Source organism: Corylus avellana, chromosome ca5, assembly GCF_901000735.1.
Source record: "Corylus avellana chromosome ca5, CavTom2PMs-1.0".
Taxonomy (NCBI): Eukaryota; Viridiplantae; Streptophyta; class Magnoliopsida; order Fagales; family Betulaceae; genus Corylus; species Corylus avellana.
The window spans coordinates 36,096,872-36,112,729 of record NC_081545.1 but is presented as its reverse complement, the minus strand read 5'-3'; the positions used below and the strand labels follow the sequence as shown (position 1 = coordinate 36,112,729).

The 15,858-nt window shown below is 35.0% G+C and overlaps 1 protein-coding gene across 1 annotated transcript; it reads left to right on the top strand.

Annotated features, from left to right (window-relative positions):
• Positions 1-5,899: 5,899 nt before the first annotated feature.
• Positions 5,900-14,627, top strand: LOC132182757 (phytyl ester synthase 2, chloroplastic-like). Its single transcript, XM_059596089.1, has 14 exons — positions 5,900-6,393; positions 7,490-7,541; positions 7,853-7,908; positions 8,186-8,344; positions 8,602-8,706; positions 8,808-8,914; positions 9,573-9,694; positions 10,648-10,756; positions 11,415-11,545; positions 11,987-12,356; positions 12,955-13,068; positions 13,404-13,489; positions 13,626-13,735; positions 14,116-14,627. The coding sequence occupies exons 1-14, from the start codon at positions 5,979-5,981 to the stop codon at positions 14,304-14,306; spliced, it is 2,127 nt and encodes a 708-aa protein (XP_059452072.1). The 5' UTR covers positions 5,900-5,978; the 3' UTR covers positions 14,307-14,627.
• Positions 14,628-15,858: the final 1,231 nt, after the last annotated feature.

Sequence of the window (15,858 nt, the reverse complement as noted above, 5' to 3'; positions counted from 1 at the left end):
GTTGATCAGTACTGACACTGGTCTCATCGATTTTGAAAGATTAACCTATGGAGATTTATTCTCCACAGTGAAAAAACTTGGCATTAAGATGTGCATCGATCAAAAAATGATCCGACAGCAGCTTAAGAACGCCAAGAAAGCTAAGTATGAAATGGGAAATTTCTGCGAACAATTCGGTTTGCCTCCTATTGCTCCTTCAAAGAAGCATAAGAAGAAAACCAGAAAAGATTTCGTGAAATCATCCCCTCCATATTACAACAGATCAAAGACAAGAAAATTTAACAAACCTAAATTTTCCAAGTCTAAGTCTCCCAAAAGGAGCAAGAATTCTAAATTTGAAAAATATTTTTCAAAAGATAAATGTTTCAATTGTGGAGAAACTGGACACTATGCTGACAAGTGCCCTAAACCTCCCAAAAAGATTAAACAAGAGATCAATGCTTTAAACATCAAGGACGATGAAAAGCAAAAGATTTTCAGAATTTTCCAAAACAATGGGTTTTCTGATTATTCTTCTAATGATGATCTTCCATCCTCTTCGGATTCTGATTATCATTCTGATTCTTCTGTTTATGAAAATTGTTATAAATTTGAGAACTGTAACCGGTTCTTGCTGCAACACAAAAACTTGTTCAATGATGTCTAAATCAGAAGAACAAGAAGATTTGCTTTTAACTTTGATTTCAAAAATTGATAATCCTGAGTTAAAAGAAGAGTATCTTAAAAAACTTAAGAAACTCATGTTAAAAGATTTTGAAAAACCAGCTACTTCCAAGATCTCTCTTGAAGACACTTTGAAACGTTTTTCAAACCCGAAAAACAAAGTGCTTACTGTCTCAGAATTGCAGCATGAGATCAGTAACATCAAGAAAGATATTGTGAAATTGCAGACTGACCTGCAAGCTGTGAAAACTGAAAACAAAGATTTACAACAACAGCTTCTGCTGTTAAATCTTAACAAATGTTTTCCAGAAAGTGCTTCCAGTAACGAAGACACTAAAATTTCTGAGCATGATGATGAGGCTGAATCCACCCATAAACCTCTTTCTGATGAGGTTAAGGTTGTCAGTATGATTTCTAAAGTTGTTCCTCCCAAATGGTATTCAAAAATTCATATCCGTATTTCTGATGAATATGTTTTTGATGCTATTGCTTTAATTGATTCTGGTTCTGACTTGAATTGCATTCAAGAAGATTTTATTCCCAAAAAATATTTTGAATCATCCACTCAAAGATTAAATTCTGCCAGTGGTGATAAACTGCATATCAAGTATGAGCTCGGTAACATTCATGTTTGTCAAAAGAATGTTCGCTTTCATACTTCTGCTGTTCTTGTCAAAAACATGAAAGAAAAAGTTATTCTTGGCATGCCTTTTCTTTCTTTACTTTATCCATTTTCTGTTGATGAGATTGGTGTTTCTGCTGTCAAATTTGGTACTAAAATTCAGTTTGAGTTCGTTTCCAAATTTGAAATTGATATTAATAGGTTGATTAATAGGTTTTCAGGATTAGAGTCTGATGAGTACCCTACTCCCATTAGGACTTTATCTTGTTTAAACACTCCCCCTGACGATTGTGTTTTACCTACTGTTCATACCTGCACCCATCACATGGCGCATATTATTATAACTGTTTTACTTTGCATCAAAATAATTTTAAAATTATTTTGTGATATTTTAAAGATTTTTACATCTTTATTTCTGATTTCTTTCCTTTTGAAATTTTGCAGTGCCACCATGGCAGGCAAAAAAGAAAAAGAGAAAGTTACTTCCAAGGCTCTGACCATCAAGTCAGAGTCTTCCATTGTTCCCACTGCTTCCCCATTGCCGTTTTCATCTGTTGCCCTAACCAACAGATTCACCCCTTTTGTCCTGGTTCCCAGGTTTCTTATTCCAGCACTCTTGCTGCCCCCTTTGATCCCTTTGCGGATCCTTCCCAAAAGCCTTCCGTCAAGTACGACCGGACGTCGTCAAAATACATGACCCTACCCTACTCCCAAAATTTATTTTTTGTTGAGTTAAATCGGGTTTCCCCTTCCCTTACCCCCGGAGATATTGCCGTCTCCTATTTTCCTCCAAACTTTCATTGGATTCCTGAACATCCTTCGAAAAATTTGGCTTATTATTCTGCTATCCTGAAACAAACAGGTTCTGTTTTCTTCAAGGTCATCCCTGATAAGATTAACCTCCAGAAAACAATTTACCACAGTGTTTATTTCAAGAGAATTATTTCAGAAAAAGAATGGGGTAATCACCCTTCTGATTCCAGGTCCCTGAACGGGTTTAACATCCCCTGTAATTATTATGATTACGTGGATGCCTTTTTTAAATTCCTACTTCATCAAACCTCGAAATTTGAACATTCTTGGTTTGTCAGTTTTGATAAAGAATTTTCTGGTATTCTCCCTCTCTGGTTCTCCAGATGGTGGAACCAATTTGGTTGTCTCCCTGATATTCTCCCCCTCCAACTTGTTGATGCCTTTCAAATTTTCAAAGGCCATTACAAGGTTGATTCCTATGGAGCAAAGTTTCCAACGGTGCTTCATTTTGTTAAAAAATTCAAGATTCCTTGGATTCTGAGATGGCAATACCACCTCTCGGAAAACAAAATCCAAAGGCATTGGTATATCAAATGGTGGGATAAATACTCACAAAATGATTCCATTGTCCTTGAGGTTAAAAACATGGTTCGCGCTCCCAAGGCCCTTCCTGCCCCAAAGGCGTCTGCCCTGTCTAATTTGTTGATTCCTCCCAGTGCTTTCTCATCTCCAAAACGAGAAAAAGAAAGTTCCCCTGCTTCCCCCCATTCGGCTTCTTCAAGCTCTTCAAAGAAGAATTCTTCCAAGAAGAAAGAAATGATTGAAGCCTTGCTTGCTGCCCTGGATACTTTAGAAGATGATGAAGACGAGACGTCCAAACCATCTGCTGAGAAGCCCATCCAGGTTCCACCATATTTTGAAGACTCACAAGACTACTACCCCTACCCAGGGGCTGAAGACATGTGATGATTTGGGCCCCTAACGGTCCTCAAAGTTCAAGCATTATCTAGCCCCACAAACGGCTAGTTTTCTCAGGTTTTCACCTAAAGACTGGCTTCATGACGGCCAGTATAGTTCAGTTCAACAGAACTAGCCCAGACGGCTGGTTTCGGATTACTTGGTTCTCCTTGATCTTAGACGGATCACTATTCATTTATACTTGGAGTTACTGTGCAAAATCACTGTTCACTTTTACTGTTCATGTCCGGACGACACGCGCAGGATTACTGTTCAGATGCACTGTTCACTCACTGTTCAAGATTTGTCCGCCGACACTACAGTGCCGACAATCTACTGTTCCAGATTGATGCTTTCACTGTTCAGACTGGCGCCAGACGTGCCTTTACTGTTTACTTTTTACTGTTTACTTTTGACCGCTGGACGCGGCTCATGATTGTAATTTACTGTTTTTACTTTTCTCAAGCCTATATAACGGGCTCCCCTCCCCCATTGTAAGGCAGAGGTTTTTTGAGAGGTTCCTTGAGACACTCTATCCTCCAGCCATTCTTCTTCTTCTTCTCCTTCTTATTGTCCTTACTTCAGTAAGTCCGAACGCCTTACTCAAGCTTAGGTTTTTTATCTGTATAATCTATAACGATTATCTGTTTTATCAACTGTTTTAATTTTCAGTTGTTTATTTTTGATTATCAATTGTCATACCGCCATCTTGGTCGGTTCTATTGCTTTGATTTTCAACTGCTTATGTTCTGCATCTATTATCACCTATCCCTCATCCCCTGCATCTCTATGCATACTGCGCTATATATATATATATATATATATATATATATATTAACGCACATTGCATGTCTTCTTATGATTGCTCGATCAAGATTTGACTCAAAAAGCTAAATAATTGAACAAATACACTTCACTGATTTAAACCCATCTGGTGGTGGGTCCATCATATGAAACTGCCATAAAATGCCACATATATGAAATAGACAGACAATACCAACCAAAAATAAATAAATTAATTAAATTAAATTAAATTAAATCCTTAAATTAAGCTGAAAAAATATAGTTTTTTTTTTTTTAAAAAAAAAAATTATTCCATTGAATTAATATATGTTCAGAATGCATATAAAAATAACGATATATGTAAAAATTATATACATTTTAAATACATATTAATTTAATAAACTAAATAGCAAAACTAACATAATTTAGTGGAAAACTTTCTTTTTCTTGACTTAGTCTGGCTTAATTCGGTTGAACGAACCGGCAACAAAAAAACAAACAAAAGAGTGGAGACAAACAAAAGACTCTAATTTTGGATTACAAGTATATTTCAAGTGTATCAAGACTCAAGAGTCTCATGACTCGAGTGAGATCGATGGAATGAGTGTTTGAATGGATCACAACACGTAATACATAGAGATATTAGAAGATTAAATTCATGAAATTTAATTTTAATTATACCATATTAACCAATCATATTGATCAAATATATATATATATATATATATAATGTTGGTGTCGTTAATATATATCTGAAAATCAGTTGATTGCCAAATCCTTAACTAAGAGTAGCTGCAGTAGAACCTAAACAGAGTAGCTCAAACCGAGTGGGCTTGAAACTATTAAAGTAACTTACGTTCAATGAGCTTGAGACCATCAAAGCCAACCCAGACCTAACAATAAGAGACTAGAGAGTCTAGATACATATATAAATGGCCAAATGACGAGCATAAGGTATATTCTTCATCTTATACACTATATCAATAATACATTCTCTCACGTCCCTTATTGAATTGGACGTCAGAGTCCATCTAGCCCTTTAGGGCCAGTAGGATTATGACTTCTTTTACCTCTCTTTGTAGATGAAGCTTTTCCTTGCAAGACGGTATGAAGTCACTGTGGTGATCTGAACACCAACACTTGCAAAGAAAAGAATGGTCAAGCACAAAGTGCCTTGTTGGGATCCAACGTACATCGGTTGAACGCTTAAGTTATAATTCATCTTGAAAAATAAAAAAGCTAAGATAAAGTACAAGAAATAGAGTTTTTGGCTGTAACTAAACATATCTTTGCATTACCTTAAAAAAAAAAAAAAAAAAAAAAACCTTAATTTTCCGTCTTTCTATGAAGTATTTTTCGGTGTGTAGTTGATTATGGGAGGAGGTCGATCCATGGGCTAGCAAATTTGATTATGTGGTCTCGCTTCATTAGGCACTCTTGTCTTGTGTGCCCATTCTTATTGGTTTGGCTGGTTCCAAACTTCCAACCAACATCTAAGGCTTTATCAAAACTATTATTATTATTATTATTTTTTGTTAATTTGAAAAGGCAATTTGATGAAAGAAGTTAAAAACTCTTATTTTCATTCTCGCCATTTTAATGATAAAAAAATGGTGAGCGAATTATATTTACTATTAATAGTGAGTACTTTTTACTCACATATTGAATAAAAAAGTAATTTATCTCTCTCATTTTTTGTTTTTTGTTTCTCTCATTCTTTAATAGTTAGAGAAAAAAAAAAAATTAAAAATAATATTTAAATGAAATAATAAAAATTAATTGTTAAAATAGTGAAATGGATAAGAATGCTTTAAAAAGGTAAATAGTTAAAATAGAAAGGAAAAAGAAAAATTGTACATTTGATTATTTTTGTGAGTAAAATTTGGTGAGGATAATAATGTTGTTACCGAGAATGAATCAGATTAGACGGGTTAAAATTAAATGGGCTAAAATAGCCTGCTTCTTAAGGACTTATATATGGTACACCAATATTTTAATTTATTGGCCGATGAGCAATGCATGAATATTATGGCCTAATTAATTAATCTTACTATATGATATATTATTAATTTTATTATTGTATAGTGTTTTTTTATTATTTATTTGTCTGGCAGTGCTTTAAATCTCGAGGACCGCCGGCTAGTGCTCTGTGCCTTGGGCCTGTGGCAGAGGCAGCAACTAGCAAACTTAGCTACCATCAATGGCGTCGATGGCGTCCACCGGAGCTCATCTATTTCCCGCCAATTTATCGCCCGTTTTCCGCCGTGATGCGGCGTCTTCATCCATCGGAAAGTCCAAACCCAAGCAGATTTCATTTTCGAACTCGTCTCGGCGATTCGCCGTGTCCACGGAACAACCGACAACGGCAGCAAAGACAGATACGAAAACGACGAGTCGTTTCTCGGGGAGTGGAAGGTTGGAGAAGCGTGAAGAAGCTGAGGCGGCAGCGGCAACAAGGTTCGAGGATCCGGCGGTGGAGCGTGGGAGCTTGAAGGATTACTTAGAGCGGTCGAAGGAGTTGGTCAGCCAATCGGACGGCGGTCCGCCTCGTTGGTTCACGCCCTTGGAGTGCGGCCCTCCGTTGACTAACTCTCCTCTGCTCCTCTTTTTGCCTGGTTTGTCTTTTACACCCATCTTTCTTTATTCATTTCAGTGCTTGTTCTGTTTATCATTTCGGACATCATTGGAAGATTATTACTCTTGCTTTTTTTTTTTTTTCTCGTGAAAACATTTTCCTGGAAATTATAATTTTCTTTTTTCGGTCAAAACAAAAATCGAGAATATTGCGGAACTGTGTTACACGTGGTATATTGTGATTGGGTTAGTAATTTTAGAGAAAGTGGGAATCCAGTTGGTCTCGACGAAAAAAGTTAAAAGAAAAGAAAATCAGGGTGACATGTAGATGTAATGCATCGTACTAATTACTTTGCGTGCACAATAAAGATTGTCCTATGTGGTCGTGTAATCCATATTAAAGGGAATGCGATCATCATTATGAGATGGTGATGAACTATTTTATGATTAAGATTTTATTTTGTTGTATTATTTAAAATTTTTATCATATTTTTAGTTTTATGATTTTTATTTATGGTACTTCTTTTTTTTTTTTTCAAGAGAAAGGAAAGAGGATCCTCGTACATATTAAAGTACCATTTATGTCTTCACTGTCAACTATGTCGTTCATAATAGGTTTATTTACTAGTCTATTGTTAAACTTTAGGCTAAATTATTGAATTGGTCATGCTTAGGATTGTTTTTCATATTTTTAGTTTTATGATTTTTTTTTTTTTTTTTTTTTTTTTTTTTTTAAAAAAAATCTAGTTAAGTGTTTATATACAGAAATAATACTATTTTGAACAAGTCTGAAATATTTACTAAATATTCCACCCTAGCCCCTAGGGTTACCTGAAAAATCCAAATAATCTTAATCTAGAGATAACATTATTCTTGAAGTTATTTACTTATTTATTACTTGGTTACCACCATTAAATTTATTTTGAACCACTTCCCTCCCCTTTAAATCTCTTTTGCAAATGCCAATTTTTTTCTCAATCATACTTGTGTAAATGATTAGAACTTGTTTATATGCTGCTCAATTTAGATTGGTTAAGCTTGCGCTTTCATCTCAAGTCTTTTGATCGTTGTTATTATATTTTTCGTCTAGATGAGATAGTACTCATTACATGCTATTTTTACTTCGGAACTTTGCAGGGCTTATTGGCGTTGGACTTGGACTTTTTAAGCAACATCAGAGACTTGGAAAGTAAATATTCACTCAAATTTCAATTCTCTCAACAATGAGTAGTAGTGTTTGGAAAGTAAATATTCACTCAAACTTCAATTCTCTCAACAATGAGTAGTAGTGTTCTTTCTTGCTTTCTTTCTTTCTCCCTTTGAGATGTTGCATATAATTCAAGTCATGACTCATGGAGAATTTAAAAGCAACTTGTCATGATGTCATCCATTGAATTCTCTACTAGTTATCATCCAAAAAAATAAATAAATAACCGTCAGCTAATAATATATCTGATGTTGCCTGATTTATGATTTTCTTTTATTTCCCCTTGAATGAAGGATTTTTGAGATATGGTGCTTGCATATTCCAGTTGTGGATCGAACACCCTTTACAGGTCTTCTCTCTCTCTCTGACCTTGCTTGCTATTTACTACCTCTTGATTACAACTTACATGCATGCCCTATTTGCTAGAGGGTCTGTATAGCATTGGTAAATTTTTGTAGCATCAGCTGTTGCACTATTCTTGGATTTGGGATACACATATGAGATCAAAACAAGTGCCTGAGCTGTCCTATGGAAAGTGGGCTAACATTTAATCTAGCAAATACTTGCGGCTTATTTTCCTTTTCGATCGAGCGTGAATCTCATTACTATGAACTTTCTTGTTTCAGAACTGGTGAAGCTAGTTGAAAGAACAATTAGGTCAGAGCACCATCGTTCACCGAATAGACCCATATATCTTGTTGGAGAATCTTTTGGAGGATGCCTTGCTTTGGCCGTGGCAGCCCTTAATCCTGATATTGATCTTGTGCTAATTTTGGCTAACCCAGGTAAAAAGTTTGTCTCTTTTAAACCTTCTCTTTTATATTTAGTGTTTTTTACCCCACAAAATCAACTACTAGAGTAGGTCAAGCTGATGTATCAACCTAAGAGCTATAGATATGGTAGAGGTCATTCTTAAGATTTAACAGAAAATGCTTAGTCAGTTCAACACTCAAGTGAGGTAGCTTTAAAGTGGATGCAGGCATTCACTTGATGAATTCTTTTTCTTACTATTTGTACAACCTAATTGGTGTTTTGTTTGCAGCTACATCTTTTAGCCGGTCTCATCTGCAGCCACTAATACCATTACTGGATATTATGCCAGACCAGCTCCCTCTTAGCCTCCCTTACATGTTGAGGTCAATTACAGGTTTGCTTTCTTCTTCTCGTTTCCAAAAATAATTAACTAGTTGCAAATTAAGTGTATGCATATCCTCACTTGACACCAGCAATTGTATAATGTCCATTTAGGTGATCCTTTAAGGATGATGATAGAGAGTGTGGTGAAGGGACTTCCTTTGCAACAAACAATTGGAGAGCTATCACAGGACCTTGTTGCAATTTCATCTTATCTCTCCGTATGGTTCAACTTAGAACATGAATAGACAGACAATATTGATGAGTCTCACCATTTTTATATACATTGATGAAATTACTTTTAGATCTAAACCATTCATATAAACTTATAAACAATTTTTTAAATTCGGTTCTAATTACTAAAACAAAATGGCTTATTCTTTTACTGGGATTTTGACCTTGAATTGCAGTGTATATCGAAGCAAAAATAGTGCACCTATTTTTCATACAAAAAATCATTTATTTTATTTTTTATTTTTTCACTTTCTCCTTTATCAGTAAAATTTATAACAATTTAAAATATTCAACCGGTTTAGGGTTTTTATACAAAAAGTAACATAGGACTGAGAAAAAGAAATTCTGCAATTGAATATGTCAAGGACTCTTTTATCAGCAAGTCTTATATCATACTTTGCATTTACATGCCATAGGTGCTCCCATGTGAGTCATCTCAAATTGGAATGAGCTAAACTGCCTTGCTATCCGAGTAGTATCACATGCCATTATATACGATATTTAAGATATTAACGACTCTGGACTTCTCTTGGAGTTCATATAGAGATAGTTGGCTTATCCTTACCCCTTCATATTCTTTCTCACATAATATTTTCTCCTCATGCATTGATTTTGTGTTAAAGATATTGATAATTGATTTCTCAGGTTCTGGCTGATATCTCGCCGATAGAAACACTTCGATGGAAGCTGCAAATGCTTAAATCAGCTTCAGCAGTTTCCAATTCACGCCTCCATGCTGTGGAAGCTCAAACATTGATAATATCCAGGTTCTTATTCTTTGCTACAACCTAACCCATTCAATATACTTGAAAAATTAAATCTCCTCATAATATTTAACTTCTGTAAATGACCAAATTGCTTAAGAGCCACAGAAGCTGACCAAAGGAAACCTACAATTTTTTATTTCTTTTTTATTTTTTATTTTTTTAAAAAGAACTGCTATAAAAACAAACATACATTTAGCATTTAGTTTCTTTATTATTTTTTGTTAATTTTTTGAAGATGCATGTTCAAAAAATGTATTACTAATGTTTTCTACCAATCAAACCAAATTTTATTTAGCTGAAAAAGATTAAGCACATTGATGTAATGAGAAAAAAACCTTTCTTCTCTAAGAGCTCGTTGATGATAATCATGAATTTCTAAAATCACAAAATCACAGCTGTTGTTGTAATTATTCCTTGTAGATCTTTGGATTTCATATTCATCTACCATAGATCATAATAAAACCTCCATTTTCATATGGAAAAGTGGAGGCTAAAATGAAGACAAGGAATCGACCATTAGAGTATTTGAAATAATGAGAAATATAAGGTAAAAAGTAGCAATGTACTTATTATATGTTAATTTATTTCAAATTACGGATAATCCTAATGAGATAATAATTTCTTACTAGAATAAATGATGGCCTCCTCTCCCCACTACCTACTACATAATTCCATATTAGGAGCCTAGAGCTTAAATTCAACATTGCAAAAACAGGAAGTTGACCCCACTCCAGTATTTGATTTGTAGGTCATACATCTTGAACATATGGCATCTATGTCTTTGAAATATAGGCTTTAAGCTTCACAGACTTTTGTTCAGTAAAAAATAAGCATTCTTTATTATTCAAGTTGATGTGCTTGAACTATTCAGAGACATTATTGCAATGTTTTTCTTGTTTTGATCTTGTAATTCTTTCAAGAATGATTCAATTAAGTTTGCTCTCTCATTTTAGTGGAAAAGATCAGTTGCTACCTAGTCAAGAAGAAGGTGAAAGACTATATCGTGCATTGCCAAAATGTGAGATTCGAAAGCTCAATGACAGTGGCCATTTCCTCTTTTTGGTACGATTTCTCTCTTTCTCCCCCTCCCCATGCCTATCCCTTCTCTCTTCCTCTTCTTGGTAGGAACTGTATCTGTGTATGTGCAGGCACATGTGTACACATATGCAGGTCTGCATAATGCATGCGTGGTTTTGCCTACTTGCAAAGAATTTAAGAATGATGAATCATTGAGTAATTAACACAAGGTTAGGCAATTGATAAAATTGTTTAAAATGAGAATCAATATAACTATATATCTTGGCTACTTATATTGGGGTAATGGAATAATTCAAAAAAAGAAAAATGAATTCCGTGCAAGCTTAGAGTGCTTTCCTTACAATATGAATCAAAAAGAGGGACTGGCACTTTTTCCATACAAGACTAAGGTTTATATTATGTTAACAGAAGATGGAAAAAAGCCTAAATTTATTTGATGATGATACAAATGTAAATATAATAGTTTTTCTATGATTGTAAAACTTATTATTTCTTTGATCTTTTGAATACGCAAGCTATATGTATGTGTGTTTGTGTATCTTTTATACCTGACTATCATGCATCAACTGTTGTGTGAACCTGAAATATTCTTTGACTTTTAGATATATTCCATTTCACTTGAATCTTGCATTTTTTTTTTCTGGTTTCTGATACGCATAGAAGTTCTACCCATGTATGGCAGGAAGATGGTATTGATTTGGTAACTATCATCAAGGCTGCTGGTTTCTATCGTCGCAGAAAGTACATCGACTATGTCTCAGATTACATGCCACCAACCCCTACTGAGTTCCAAAAAGTATATGATGACAACAAGTAGGTCATATTTTGTTAGAAACATACAAATACAGATACTTTCTGTGATAAAACATGTTTAAGATCCTAGGTACCTGACCTTTATATGAGGTATGGGGTGTGTCGGTGTCAGCCAAAGAAAACTGATTGTATTATTCTGTGTATTAATAACATTAAAACTTAGCATAGAACAATATGCATAAACGCTAGATAAAAAAGATAGCTGCTGTTGGAATGGATGGATATAGTTGTTTTCAACTTTTTGTTTCATCTTAGCGATCAGTTCGGAGGAAGAGTGACTCTGTATCCTTTTGCATACCTCAATGATCATGCCTTTAGTGTGGAATGCTTACAGCCAACCTGGCAGTTACCTGAACCATCTTTGTTGTAGAGTTTTCTGATTAATTGGTTTGTGGTAGAATACATTTTGGACATTAATGTCTCATATTTTGATGTTCCCAGATGGATTAATGCTGTTACTAGCCCTGTGATGCTCTCAACGTTAGAGGATGGAAAGATTGTGAGGGGCCTTGCTGGGATACCTTCAGAGGGTCCAGTCTTGCTAGTTGGCTATCACATGTTACTGGGACTTGAATTGGTTCCCTTGGTTACCAAAATATTTATGGAAAGAAATATCCTTGTGCGCGGGATAGCACATCCAATGATGTTTGTGAGGGATAAAGAAGGAACCTTACCTGATTTATCAGCATATGACTCATTCAGAATAATGGGTGCTGTTCCTGTCTCAGCAACCAACTTCTACAAGCTCATGTCTTCAAAGTCTCATGCCCTGCTGTATCCAGGAGGCATGCGTGAGGCTCTTCATCGGAAGGTTACATCATTTTACCTTGATCTACTCCATGTATATCCCCTTCCCCCAAAAAAAAAAAAAATAAATAAATAAAAAAATAAAATTGACATACCCAAACACAAACATGATAGTTAAATCACAATTTGCTAGTTTACTTCTTTTGTAGTTCAGAAAAAAAGAAGACATTTAATGTCACACAAAGTTGGTCAGTACTATGCTTCCTCTGAGGTCTGGTCTAGTGTTCTAAATCAAGGCTCAATCCAAGCTAGGAAAAGCGCAACTTTACTCTGCTTGCCTCGTAGAGCAAAATTGTTATAAAGAAGAGACAGGCCATGAAGTGATGGATGGATAGTTTCTATTTCAGCGACATGAGGAAAATTTTTTTTTGGATGAGTTAATGACAACACTTTATTTATGATAGAATCCATCCCTTTGATTACCACAAATTGATCCCCCTTTCACCTTTCTCACTATAATATTCTTGGAAATTTACCCTTTAAGGTGAACAGCTAGATGATCTCATAATGCACAATGTTTTCTTCTCTACCTTCAGTGTCATTTATGCGTTTATTCGCATTGTAAAGTATTTTTGAAGTCCTTGGCTCTTCATACTTTCTAGGGTGAAGAATACAAGTTAATCTGGCCAGAACAGTCTGAGTTTGTCAGAACGGCAGCAAGATTCGGAGCCAAAATCATCCCTTTTGGTGCTGTTGGCGAAGATGATATAGGCGAAGTAAGCTAAAATCTCCGAATTGTACCAGCTCTTATTTATCAATTATTAGTTACATCTATACATATATTCATATCTGCATCCAGCACGTAAGTGTGGTTTCTAGTCTGCTAGTTGAATGCATCTTGCACAAAGTCATCACCTGGAACCTTCATCCTTCCAACTTGTCCAACATTTAAACATTGAACCGGGATCAATATTCATATGCTTGTTAATTTATCATAATTTCCATATATAGGCTTATCCTAGTTTTATCATTCTAGTTTGTGTTAATTTAACCATTGGATTTGACTGGTCTGCACTCTCTAACGAATAACTGGTTTCATGTTAATTGATAGGTGGTTGTTGATTATGATGACCTAATGAAGATTCCTTACTTTAAGGGTGAAATAGAACGATTAACAAATGGGGCTGTAAAGCTAAGGTATCTTAAATCCTCTTGTGTTTGTTGGCTTCCATTATATCTTTTTGTTTCATTAATGTTAAGTCTCAAATTTATTTTTGCTTGCATTTGCCTTGCCTGTTCTCTCTTTTAATATTACCATGATCTTGTATTATAGGTCTGATGCGCATGGGGAGGTGGCAAACCAAGATGTACACCTTCCCGGAATTCTACCAAAATTTCCTGGTCGGTTTTATTATTACTTTGGGAAACCCATTGAAACAGAAGGTATGGCCATTGGATGATCAATATCTTTGAATGTCTGAAGCTCGTAATAATCTTTCAAGTTAGCCTAAAACAAGATATTTCAAAATTAAAGATTAATTGTTTCTTTAAATTTAAAATATGAAGTGCCCCTTTCGTCCACCCTAAATATCTCCTAGATTGGAAAGTTCAAATCCACCTTAGATATTCCCAACTTTGAATTCAATTGTTGGATGTTCATCACAAGTACCCAATTCACTTAGGTGGCTAGAAGCAGCCTAAGAAGAAGAATTTCTAATAACCTTATCTATTTTTTCCCAAATTTTATTTCAATTAAATATTTCACGTAAATTGAATTCTTGATGCTAGTTGAGTAAATCTTAATCTTTAATTATGTTATGAAGGGAGGAAGCAAGAGTTAAGAGACAAGGACAAATCTCAAGAATTATATTTAGAAGTAAAGTCTGAAGTTGCGAGATGCCTTGCTTATTTGAAGGAAAAAAGAGAATATGATCCTTATAGAAATTTATTATCTCGGTTAGTTTACCAGGCTACACATGGCTTTACATCTGAAGTTCCTACATTTGAACTTTGAATTTTTCGCTCATTGTAGATGAATTTCACCTTAATTTTTTTTCATTAATAATTTTTTCTCGAAGAAGCCCGTGAACTTCTCCGGGGATATTGTAGCCGTAGTGTATGATATAAACACCGGCCAGGTGTGGTGGTGGCATTGATTCCACAAGGGTGGAAGAGTTTAGGAAAAAATGTTTTTGAATATGGTCATAGCTAGGGAGTTGACAGTGTAGCAAATTTGTGATATATATATCACATGGTCATTAATTATATGTATAAACTATGATTTTGGGAGACTGATGGAATATAATAATGACAAAAACATGGCATTTGTTTATAAGATTTTTGTTTTTTTTCGTTACTTGTACCCTCCCATCTCTTTACTTAGAATGAATGCAACGAGTTAAAAGAGTTTTGGGACGATTGGATTTCGGCATCAAATCACACGGTTCCAAACCGAAGAGATGATATATAGCAATTAATCCAAAGGCTCATCTACGTTCCACGAAACCTCGTGGCCGTGGGCTTTCACTTGGCGGCTTTGTCCTACCCCCACTGTATAAATCCTCTAAGCCCCTAACGCTTGGACCCTTTTTGATGTAATGATCTCGCGCACAATCAGGTTAATTACGACAAATTACACATCACATGTGAGAGGCTGATTTTTTTCTTCTTCTTTCTAAGCTTGTGAGTTGTGAGAGGCTGCTTGAGTAGGAATAAGATCCTTTCAATTTCATTCAATTTAATATAAAATGAGGGGTAATATTGTCTTAATGTTAAAGTTGAAGGATAAAATTTATAATATTATCCCTCATTTTACACTAAATGGATATTCTCTATTTCAAATGAAATGTAAACGACTAGATAGGGTCTAAATATTCTCTTAGATCAAGCTATGGAATCTCACTCTAGTATACTATAGAATAAGCCCTCAAGAATTGGGCCTTTTTAGCCCATCTGGTTGGCCCAAGCAAGCCCAATTTTAATAAGCCTTATGCTCAAACAGTTATAACTAGCGGTTATTGACTATAATTGCAACAGCCACCACTTTGGGTTATCGGTTTTTAATAACTGCAACCACCTAGGCAGTTGGCAGTTATTTTATAACCGCTGATTAGCGGTTATAACTAGCGGTTTATAACTGCTTTTTTTATATGGGCTTTTTAAGTGTTTTGGGCCAATTTTTTGGGCTTATTTTAAGGGTTTACGGCCAAATACTCCAAAAAAGAAGAAGAAGAAAAAGAAAAGAAAAAAAAAAAGAAAAAAGCCATGCATGCTGTTTTTGGGCCAGCCATGCCCAAATCAGTTAATATATATTTCACAATATATTGTGGTATGAAAACATCACATACCACAATATATATTTCACATATATAGTTATAAATAGTCCAAATCCATTAATCCAAATACAAATTAAAAAGACAAAATCCAATGGAGGCATAGCACGGCCAACTAGTTTGGATACAACCAAAACAAATAATAAGTAAAACAAATAAATTCTCAAATGACCCAAATCCATCCAACATAGTTTGTGAGCCAAAGAAGCTTAGTTGGAGGCTTGGAGAGTTGGA

Coding starts and splice junctions, on each gene's coding strand:
- LOC132182757 (XM_059596089.1), top strand. CDS start 5,979: ATGGCGTCGATGGCGTCCACCGGAGCTCATCTATTTCCCGCCAATTTA. Junction 6,394..7,489: donor TCTGCTCCTCTTTTTGCCTG/GTTTGTCTTTTA, acceptor GGAACTTTGCAG/GGCTTATTGGCGTTGGACTT. Junction 7,542..7,852: donor CAACATCAGAGACTTGGAAA/GTAAATATTCAC, acceptor CCTTGAATGAAG/GATTTTTGAGATATGGTGCT.